General features: G+C 50.8%; 1 protein-coding gene across 1 annotated transcript; it reads left to right on the top strand.

The window, feature by feature from the left end:
* Positions 1–806: 806 nt before the first annotated feature.
* Dffa (DNA fragmentation factor subunit alpha) lies at positions 807–10374 on the top strand. Its single transcript, XM_005079310.4, has 6 exons — positions 807–1000; positions 3049–3210; positions 4424–4566; positions 7448–7637; positions 7821–7972; positions 8654–10374. The coding sequence occupies exons 1-6, from the start codon at positions 865–867 to the stop codon at positions 8864–8866; spliced, it is 996 nt and encodes a 331-aa protein (XP_005079367.1). The 5' UTR covers positions 807–864; the 3' UTR covers positions 8867–10374.
* Positions 10375–11420: the final 1046 nt, after the last annotated feature.

Below are 11420 nucleotides of genomic sequence, written 5' to 3'. Positions count from 1 at the left end.
ATGTAGTTCTGGCTGTCCTGAAACTCACTAAGCAGACCAGGCAGCACTGAACTCACAAAGATTCTCCTACCTCTGCCTCCTGAGGAGTAAAGGAGGCACTTTACCACACCCAGCTCAATAGCAACTCTGTTTGCTTGTTTGGTTATTTGTTGTTATTCCTGGCTGTCCTGGAATTCGCACTGAAGACCAGGCTGGCCTCGAACTCACAGATCCGCCTGCCTCTGCCTCCCAAGTGCTGGGATTGAAGGCGTGTGTCACCATGGCTGGGATGGCAATTCTTTTTTCTTTTTCTTTTCTTTTTTTTTATTTATTATGAATACAACATCCTGCCTCTATGTATGCCAGCAGGCCAGAAGAGGGCACCAGATCTCATTACAGATGGTTGTGAGCCACCATGTGGTTGCTGGGAATTGAACTCAGGACCTCTGGAAGAGCAGTCAGTGCTCTTAACCTCTGAGCCATCTCTCCAGCCCCGGGGTGGCAATTCTTAAATAAAACATAAAAACATGGCTGGCACTGTGTAGACCATATTGAAATCCTGGGTTCCGTTCCATCATACAGTGTTTTAAAGAGAAGGGAAAGGGGCGGGGAAGGAAAAAGGAGAGAGGACAGAAAAGAATAGAAAGAAGCCACCCCTTTTCCTGAGCTGACTCCCGGTCCCCCAGCTTTGAACCCAGAAACTTCAACTCCGGTATTGCCCTGGAACGAACGCGATTGGCCGCCACAAGAACTACATCTCCCGGCGTGCCTTGGTCTTTGCATAACTTGCGGTGGGGAGAACTACATCTCCCGGCAGGCCACGGGGGGAGGGGGCGTCAGAGACCCGGGAAGCGGCTTGGGCTGTCAGGTCGCACTTCGAGGAGGATGGCGCAGTCGCGAGGAGCCAGCTCCCCGGACCCGGACGATGTCCGGCCTCTCAAGCCGTGTCTGCTGCGTCGCAACCACAGCCGCGATCAGCACGGCGTGGCGGCCTCCTGCCTCGAGGAGCTGAGGAGCAAAGGTTGGCTGCTGAGGGCACCGGGAAGGGTCGCGAAGGTGACCCCGAGAGCCGAGGGACTGCAGCGGCCCATGTGGGTCCGGTGATTGACAGGGTTTTGGCGCTTTCATTTTCCTCCGGTGATTGACAGGGTTTTGGCGCTTTCATTTTCCTCCCGTGAGAGGCTCTGTGCAGATGCAGGCTCACCGGCCCGGTTTTGGAAACGGAGTCTAGCGTATTCTCTCTACTCTGGCTCGCAGAGGCGGTCCTGGGGTCCCTGGCGGGCTGGGATGGGTGTCCACAGTCAGTACCCTGTTCCACTAAAAGGAAGCGGCCAGTACCTGCCCCCTAGAGTGCGTACAGGGGACTTGGGCGGACCCAGGTTCTGAGCGGATGTTGCTGGGCCTCGCACTTAACCGGTTTTCAGCAGTGTAGCGGGTGCATTTCCAGCCCGGCCTCAAAGGAATGTTGGAGCTCTCAGATGAGATGATATGTTCAAATTGTTTACACGCGTTATTGTCCCAAAGCAACAAATTTGGTATCCAAAGACATTCTGCAGGTCTTCCACGTAAGCTGGCCCCGGGCCTGTAGTCATAGTGTGTTTTAGGCGTGCTTCGCTTCCTGACAGCCACTGAGACCCTCGGGCTGGGTTTGATTTGGTGACAATGATTCTGCCTCATCAGTGTTTGCATTTCACCCCGGCAACAGGTTACTTCAGTTTTCGTGTCACTTCAGTTGCCTTGGCTGGGTGTCCTTGGCACAGAGGTCTGCGTTCTCTGCAGCTGAGCCTAAAGGAGACCGGCTGTCCTATTTTGGGTGATGACAGCATTGTTGAGAGCCTCTTGCCTGGCAATAATAAAAATTAAAAGACACCGAGACAAGCCTCTGCTGCCGTTGTATTTCCCTTTAGCTAGAACAGCCGTGAAGGAAGGTAGCTACACAGGAAAGAAAGCTCTTTTCTTTCTTTTTTTTCTGACACTGGATGTGTGGAATCTAAGATGACCACTGAATAAGTAAGCAAGAGGCAGCACCACTTGTCCACAGGTAATCAGACCAGGTTCTGGCTGATTCCTATATCAGGGTGCAGAGTAGCTGTGGGAAACATGTTCAGGAGCCACCCTGGGTTTAAATCTCAGTCCGGGACGCTGGAGAGATGGCTCAGCTGTTAAGAGCACTGGCTGCTCTTGCAGAGGACCTGGGTTCAGTTCTGAGCACCCTTGTGGCAGCTCACAGCTGTCTGTAACTCCAGCTCTAGGGCATCCAGCACCCTCTTCTGGGCTCCTTGAGCATAGACACGAATGTGGTCCACACACATACATTCAGAAAACAAACTATTCATACATATAAAAACTAAAAATGAATCTCAACTGTGCCACTTACTATGGGAATTAGTTTTCTAGGTTTTTTTCTTTTTTTTTTCTTTTTTTCTTTTTGGTTTTTCGAGGCAGGGTTTCTCTGTGGCTTTGGAGGCTGTCCTGGAACTAGAGGTCTTGTAGACTAGGCTGGTCTTGAACTCACAGAGATCTGCCTGCTTCTGCCTCCCAAGCACTGGGATTAAAGGTGTGTGCCACCACCACCTGGCTACTATGGAATTTTTAATGTGTTACTTAATCTCTCTGAGCTTGGTTCATTGTCCGTAAATCCGGAAATACTAATAGTAACTCCCGGGCTGGAAAGATGACTCAGCTGTTAGGAGCACTGGCTGCTCTTCCAGAGGTCCTGAGTTCAATTCCCAGCAACCACATGGTGGCTCACAACCATCTGTAAGGAGATCTGGTGCCCTCTTCTGGCCTGTAGGATACATGCAGACAAACCATTGTATACATAATAATTAAAATCTTTAAAAACAATAATAGTAACTCCCTGACAGGATTAGTGGTTTACCTGAAACGCAGTTGGAACAGCACCAGGCATATGATAAATGTTACATTAGTGCTAAGACTTGTGGTCATGATTTAAACATTATTGTGTCCCAGCAGTTCTAGTTAGCCCTTGGGACATACATGAGAGTACTAAGAGGGATATAATTTCCTTAGGATGTTCGTCACCTGCCGAACATTTTATTTTCCCAGCTTGTGAAATCCTGGCCATTGATGAGTCCCTGACGCCAATCACACTGGTCCTGGCAGAGGACGGCACAGTAGTGGATGACGATGACTACTTCCTCTGTCTCCCCTCCAATACCAAGTTTGTGGCGCTGGCCCGCACAGAGAAGTGGACATACACCAATTCGGGTAGGAACTGCAGGCTGCGCAGCGATGTGACCGCACAGCGATGTGACCGCACGGGCGAGCGGTTGCCGCTCGTCTGGCCGTCTAAACACTCAGGAGTGTTACCCGAGCCCCTCCGAGTGCCAGGCACGGCGCTGAGCCTGTAGATGAGTGAGCCATCTCTCCCGGGCCCACAGCAACCGGAACCCCGCGTGTCTCTGAAACTGGGGGGTGTGAATCGTGGCTCTGCCATTCCTAAGCAGGTGACTGGGCAGATCACACGGCCCGCCAGGTCCTTATTGAAATAGTAGTTACAGATTACAGTGTCTGTCTCTCCCGGCTGTGACAAGCAAGGATGTCTCCAGACACTGTCCAAGGCAACGTGTTAGTAACTGCTCTCGTCTGGCAAACAGTAAGGTCTCGGTAGAGGTTAATGATGCCATCATCATCACCGCTGCAGATTCAGGGAGGCAAGAACTGAAGAGAGCTAGAGAAGCAGCTTTGAAAAAGGCCATTGCTGCTACACTGAGAAATCACCTTTACCAGCCACCATTGTGCGTGCTGTCCCAGTTAAAGAATCGGTCCCTACCCCTTGCCATCCCCAGGACAAGGGCCAGGGATAGTGAATACCTTCACATACCAAAGCAGAGCACAGCCAAGCATGCTGGCATGGGGGCCGGTGATCCCAGAACTTAGGAGGCAGAGGCAGGAGGATCAGGAGTCCTAGGCTAACCTCGACTACATCATGAATTCAAGCCTAGCTCGGGCTGCAGGAAATCCTAGCTCCCCAGCTCCCCCCAAAAGAACACAACAAGACGAATCAGAGAGGTGTGGTAGGACCTTTGGCCCAGGTGTGAGCGTACCTTAGAGCTAAGTGGCTGCTGCTTCCTTTTTCCCCATTAAAAACAAGATCTTCTGTAGACCTGGCTGGCTTCAGACTTGCTGCCGGCCTTGGCCTCCTGAGGGCTGGGGTTAAAGGTGTTAGCTTCTCTCCAAAGAATACAGTGTGGTTTCACACAGGAATAGGGGATGGGGCACAGAGGAGAGAACACTAAGGCCCAGGGTGGGGATCAGCTTTCTGGAGAATTCCCGAAAAAGGGCGTCCCTGGCATGACGTCATCCTGGGTGGTCGGGCAGAAGGTGGTCGGGTGCTCACTTTCCAGCCGGGGCGCTGTGTGTTGGGGTTGCAGGCAAAGCGGCCTCTGAGTTCCTGACCTCCCGCATTGTCTCTGATCAGATGGAGGAACAGCCTGGGTTTCCCAAGAGTCCTTCGATGCTGACCAGACAGACAGCGGGGTAGGGGTGAAGTGGAGGAACGTGGCCAGACAGCTGAAGAACGATCTGTCCAGCATCGTCCTGCTGTCAGAAGAGGACCTCCAGGTGAGTGCCCGCACAGCCCACAGCGCTCACCAGCGCCGGATGTCACCTTAGCCTCTGTGCCCCATCTCCCGTCTCTCCCGTTGTAGTAATTCCATGTTTTTAAAATTGTCTATTGACACCTTGGTTCTTTTCTTGCTTTTTTTTTCTTTTTTTTTTTTTTTGGTTTTTTGAGACAGGGTTTCTCTGTATTGTTTTGGAGGCTGTCCTAGAACTAGCTCTGTAGACCAAGTTGGCCTCGAACTCAGAGATCCGCCTGCCTCTGCCTCCCAGGTGCTGGGATTAAAGGAGTGCGCCACAACAACCAGCTTGGCCTAGCTCAGGTTGGCCTTAAACTTGCAGTAACTAATCTTGCTGCTGCCACCTCCCAAGTGCTGGGACTTCAGGTGTTCACTACATCTGGCTCCATGATTACATTTATACAGATTTGCTAGAATTTGCAATATCACGGAGACTAAAAAGTAGATTAAGCTGAACATGGTAGTTCAAGCCTAAAACCCAGTACTTGGGAGACTGAGACAAAAGGACCATGAGTATGTGGCTAGCCTGAGCTAAATAGTAAAACCCTGCCTTAAAAATAAACAAACAAGCTGGGCCAAGGTGGCACATGGCTTTAATCCCAGCACTCAGGAGGCAGAGGAGGGTGGAGCTCTGAATTTGAGGCCAGCTTGGTCTACAGGGCTAGTTCTAGGACAGCCAGGGTTACACAGAAACACTCTCTCCAAATTCAAAAACAAACGAAATAACAAAGTGGGTGAATGAGCGTGTGGGCTATGGCACTGGTCAGAGCTGGGGAGTAATTGCTAAGGAGTCTTTTTTAGATGGTAACTTCTTTTCTCAGTGCCGAGATGGGGCTACACACACTGCATCACTGAGTAGTGGGGAATTGTCTAAGATGGGCTATGGTGGGGAGTATGCTACAACTTCCCAAATTATTTTCTAATTGTGTGTGTGTGTGTGTCTATGTGTCTGTCTGTGTGACTGTGTGTGTCTGTGTGTATCTATGTGTCTGTGTGTGTCTGTGTCTGTGTGTCTATGTGTCTGTGTGTGTCTGTGTCTGTGTGTCTATGTGTCTGTGTGTGTCTATGTGTCTGTGTGTGTCTGTGTGTCTATGTGTCTGTGTGTGTCTATGTGTCTGTCTGTGTGACTGTGTGTGTCTGTGTCTATGTATCTGTGTGTGTCTATGTGTCTGTGTGTGTCTATGTGTCTGTCTGTGTGACTGTGTGTGTCTATGTGACTGTGTGTCTATGTGTCTGTGTGTGTCTATGTGTCTGTGTGTGTCTATGTGTCTGTGTGTGTCTATGTGTCTGTCTGTGTGACTGTGTGTGTCTGTGTCTATGTGTGTGTCTGTGTCTATGTGTCTGTGTGTGTCTATGTGTGTGTCTATGTGTCTGTGTGTGTCTATGTGTCTGTGTGTGTCTATGTGTCTGTGTCTGTCTATGTGACTGTGTGTGTCTATGTGTCTGTCTGTGTGACTGTCTGTGTCTATGTGTCTGTGTGTGTCTATGTGACTGTGTGTGTCTATGTGTCTAGGTGTATTGTGTGCAGCTGCCTTCAGAGGCACCTGGTCTCCTGGAGCTGAGGGTCCTCATGTGGGTGATAGGAACTAGACTCAGGTACTCTGGAATAGCAGTACACGGTCTTCCTTACTGCTGAGCCATCTCTCCAGCCGTGTGTGTGTGTGTGTGTGTGTGTGTGTGTGTGTGTTTCCGCACACATGTGGGAGAACAGGCAGTATTCACCTGTCCATGCTTATGTGGAGGCCAGAGGTCCATACTGGGTATCTCTAGCCATTCTGCAGAGATGCTTATCTGTGAAATAAATTCAGAGTGTACTTGCTCAGTTAAAGAGTATGTGTATTGAAAGCACTGGCAGGTTCCCAAGAGATAACAAGCTAAGAGCCTCAGAACAGGACGGAGCCTGCATGGGGGAAGTCGAGGCCAGTGTTGTGGACAGAGGGAAGGCAGGAGCCTTTTCAGTTTGCTTGTGGGTGTGAAAAGCCAGGCTACCTTCTCATCTCCACATGCCTAAACAAAAATTAATGAACAAACATTTTTAAGACACAGGGCTAGCAACATACTGGGTAGAGGCTCCTGCCATCGAGCTCACCTTCATCCCTGGAACCCGCATGGTAGACACTCAGCTCTCCACGCGTGCACCCCGGTGTCATCACGCCTACCCTCACATATACCACAAACACAGTAACAACAATAGATTTAAAAAAAATTCTTTATATTGATTCATTGTAGAAATGATCAGTTGCCTCCTTTAGTGTCGTACTGCATTTCTCTCTCTCTCTCTCTCTAAGATTTAATTATGTGTGGGGTGTGTGTGTGTGTGTGTGTGTGTGTGTGTGTGTTGGGGGTAGTGTGTGCATATGAATGCAGGTTCTGGTAGAGGCCAGAGATGTGGACCCATGAAGCTGGGGTTACAGGAAGTGTGAGCCACCCAGCATGGGTGATGGGACCTGAACTCAGGTCCTCTGCAAGATCAGTACAAACTCTTAAGTGCTGAGCCATCTCTCCAACCCATGTAGTTGAATTATTTGTTTTTTGAGGCAGGGTTTCTCTGTGTAACAGCCCTGGCTGTCCTGGAACTCTTATCTGTAGATCAGGTTGGTCTTGAACTCACAGAGATCCACCTGCCTTTGCCTTCAGAGTGTTGAGATTAAAGGTGTGCGCCACCACTGCCTGGCCCTTAATTTTGTTTTTATCAAGACACCAAAACATGATTTTCCCTGTTTTCCCACTAGAATTTTGGAAATGTCAAATGTTTTTCCCTTCAAGTAAGTAGCTTGAGAAGGAGATGGAATGTTCTAGAACAGATGCATTTGAGAGCCTCCACACTTCCTTGAGGTTTCTCAGAGCCTTTGCTTGACCGCCAGGTACTCATCGACATCCCGTGTCCAGAGCTGGCTCGGGAACTTTGCCAGAGTTGTGCCACTGTCCAAGGGCTCCAGAGCACACTCCAACAGGTGCTTGACCAGAGGGAGGAGGCCCGCCAGTCCAAGCAGCTCCTGGAACTGTATCTCCGGGCCTTGGAGAAGGAGGGCGACATCTTGTCCAACCAGGAAGGTAGGCCTCACACTCGCCTACTCTGGGAGCGTCCTTAACGGTGGGACCTTGTTTGTAGAGCAGCCTGATTCCCCGAGGACCACAGTCCCCTGGGGATGTGGCCTCCCTCACCCTGGTGGATGCCTGCCTGGCTGAGTGACTGCGGTTCCATGACCTGCTGCTTTTCTCTCGTCTACTTTGCAGAGTCCAAAGCTGCCTTGGGTGGAGACTCGGATGCGGTTGACACGGGCATCACCAAAGAGATGGCTTCGGGCGTGGCTCTGACAAGCCGAATCCTTACCACACTGAGGGAGAAGCCTGCTCCAGAGCTGAGTTTATCTAGTCAGGATTTGGAGGTGGGCGAGGACTAGGGGCCCTCAACTTCAGAGAATGGCTTTACCCGGAAGTGTAGTTTGGAGGTGCAGAGAAAAGTGTGTGGTTTCCTTCACCTCTGCAGGCTGACCTACACTGCCCATTTGCCTTTTAACACAGCCAGAGCGTTTGCAAACATCTCACTTCATCTACATCCAAGTAGCTTTTTTTGTTTTGTTTTATTTTGTTTTTCAAGACAGTGTCTCTCTGTGTAGCCCTGGCTATCCTTGAACTTGGTCTGTAGAGACCAGGCTGGCCTCAAACTCACATCCACCCGCCTCAGTCTGGCCCTCAACCCCGTGGGGAAACAGAAGACAGGCCTGCGGGGCCCAGCATGTGCTGGCTGTCAAGAGTGGAGAACGAGCGTCTTGACAAGGGAGTCCCTCAGGGTGGCTAGTCTCTACCCTTGTTCTTGTCCCTGGGTACCAAGCACTCCCAGGTCTAGGTGGAAGGGAAGGGAACTGAGTCAGCGTGAGCTTGGTTCTGTTTCCTGGTGGGCCTGAGGGGCCACGGCCGTGAAAGGCATGCCACACTGCGCTCAGGCCGGCCTGGGCCTCATACAGGGCCAGCTGTGTCTCTAAAAGGAAGAAAAGGAGGCGCGAGAGAGAGAACGCGGGCGAGGGGCTCAGAAGCTGCGGGTTCAGTGGTTCTTACTCTTGCTGCAGTTGGTCTCCAAGGAGGACCCCGAAGCCCTGGCTGTTGCTTTGAACTGGGACATAAAGAAGGCGGGAACGGTCCAGCAGGCCTGCAGCATGGAGCTCACCCTGCGCCTGCAGCAAGTGGGGAGCTTGCGTTCACTCCGGAGTCTTTCGGTGAGGAAGAGCCCGCCGTCTGGGGAACAGCAGAGTCCCAAACGAGCCAAACAGGACCCCGAGTAGCTCCACCAGGAGCGTGACTTGCTGAGGAGAAGCCTTGGTTTTGTTACCAGTAAACAACCGCCCCTTGTCATTTTACTACCTACAGTCTTCTCTACCTCCTGCTTCCGGGTGCTCTTTCTAGCACAGGTGGCTTCTACCTGTTCCAGAAAAGCTGTTCCAGCCTATACAATGCCCTTCTACCTCCTCTTAGTGTAAAAGAATTTTTCAAGACAGGGTTTCTCTGTGTAGCCCTGGCGTCCTGGAACTCACTGGGTAGACCAGGCTGGCCTCGAACTCACAGAGATCCGCCTGCCTCTGCCTCCCGAGTGCTGGGATTAAAGGCGTGCGCCACCACCGCCCGGCCAGATTTTCATTTTTGTTTCTTGAATGTATATGAGTGCTTTGCCTGCATGAACGTCTGTGTCCCATGTGTGCACCTCGAGTCCACGAAGGCCAGAAGAGGGTGTCAGACCCCGGAACTGGAGTCACAGACTCTGGGTGCTCCAGCTCCCAGAATGCACTTATTGTAGAGGAGGCCTTAGGTCCCTTGTCAAAGGCTGAGAAAACTTGTCATACTTAGGACTCATTCTACAACTTGAACAGCAGAGTCTCAGACACAGATAATGGCAAAGAAAAGGCTAACGGTGGCCGTGAACTTCCTTCCCAAGTTAATGTGGTTGCTGTTTGAGTAAAGGCATTTACTGCATCTGCAAACCCCAGGGACATGGAGTCACATCCACCACTCCTAATATCTGACTCAGCGCTGTGAAGCTGTCGCTACTGTGAAACTCTGTTCCATTTCCTAATATGCTTTGCCAGCAGGGGGTAGAAAGTGTAGCTAAGTGATTCCTGTGTTGTGGCCCCAAGTCCGTGAAGAGCAGCACGCTTCTGGCTTCCTCCCCTGTTTCTGCTCAGACTGCTGCAACTTCTGCAATCTACAGTGCAGTCTGCCTTCAAGGAAAGGACGCATAGTTACGTGGCATTTGGCTTGCGTATGCTGGGAAGAAAATGCTGCTGTTACCCCCCTGGTGTGTGTGTGTGTGTGTGTGTGTGTGTGTGTGTGTGTGTGTGTGTGTGTGTGTGTAGGTTCTGGGTGCTAGGATTGAACGAGGGCCTCATACGTAGTGAGCACATCCCCCTAATGAACCACCCCCCAGCCTCACATTAGCCAGTTAAGCAAAGAAATGTAGCATTAAGTCTTGTGGTAAAGGCGAGGTGCAGAAAACAGATGAACCGTTTCCTCAGCTACAGCAGGAGTCACGCCTGTCAGCAGCTTTTCCGTCTCATACATAGTGCCTTACACGTCAGTTCCCATGTCAGCGCCCCCAGTTCCTCCCAGTCTTTGGGTTTGTTTGTTTTTCCAGACAGGGTTTCTCTGTGTAGCTCTGTAGACCAGGCTGGCCTCAAACTCACAGAGATCGGCCTGCCTCTGCCTCCCGAGTGCTGAGATTAAAGGCGAGTGCCACCACCGCCCGGCCCTCCAAGTCTTTGTGATACCTCTCAGTCCTTAAATAAAGCCACTGCTATGATGCTTCTCGGTTCTTACTTGTTCAGAAACACTAATGCCTTCCACGTGTAACGGTACACAAACACAAAGGGAAATGCCTTCCAATAAAAGTGTGCACGCCACTGTCTGCAAGACCAAACACACAGAAAAGCTGCCGTGTTGTCGGCTTACCTAGGATTTGACAGGCAGGCTGGCAGCATGAGTCGATTGTGAGCTCTAACAGCACACAGCACTGTCCTGGAAGTGAGATTTCCCCAGTGAAATTCTCAGCAGAGTAACATCTGTCCTGGGGTTACGTGTTAAATGTGCATGTTCCTAGGAATCCAGGTATATTAAAACTAAAAATAGCTAACTACTTAGATAATCCCAGCACTCACGAGGATCTCTGTGAGTTTAGATTTACTTAAAGTGTAGGAGTGTTTGGTTGCCTGGTGTCCATGTCGATCAGAAAAGAATGTCGGATTCCCTGGAACTGGAGTTATGGATGATTGTGAGCCAGCACGTGGGTGCTGGGAACCAAACCCGGATCTCTCCAGCTCCTTCCCTTTTTTAAAAATGTTGTGTGTGATGTCATGTTGAGTGGATGTACACGTGTGGGTTAGAGAGATCAAGCTTGCATCACCAGGCTGCTGGCTGGGTCCCCTCCCCAGGCCAGGACAGTAGGTACTAAAGCCCCAAGGTTGAAGAGGTCACATGAAATGCCCTGTGAGGAAGAGCAGCACTGCACCTGGGGAGAGGGCGTGGTCCCTTTCATGTCCCAGGGTCAGAGTGTGAGGCAGGAGCATGGTCAGCACTGTCAGTGAATCTATAAGGAAAGCTCTGCCCCAAAGATGGGGTTAGAGCAGTTGTAAAACATGAGTTCACCGCACACCAATCATCTTCCACACACCACCGGGGTGCCTGAGCTGGGAGAGAAATGCAACCACTTGCCAGTATGCCCCCAAATAGACAGGCTGAGTAAGGCCTGCCTGTCCTGGTAAGAGAAAAGAATGTCGAAGCCAAGCAGGGACCAACAATCTCCCTATTAACCTTACTCTGTTCTTCCGACTCCAGTCACAATGTCGGTCC

This window comes from Mesocricetus auratus, unplaced genomic scaffold (assembly GCF_017639785.1).
Source record: "Mesocricetus auratus isolate SY011 unplaced genomic scaffold, BCM_Maur_2.0 Super-Scaffold_100042, whole genome shotgun sequence".
Lineage (NCBI taxonomy): Eukaryota > Metazoa > Chordata > Mammalia > Rodentia > Cricetidae > Mesocricetus > Mesocricetus auratus.
This window is presented reverse-complemented; position numbering and strand designations above follow the sequence as displayed.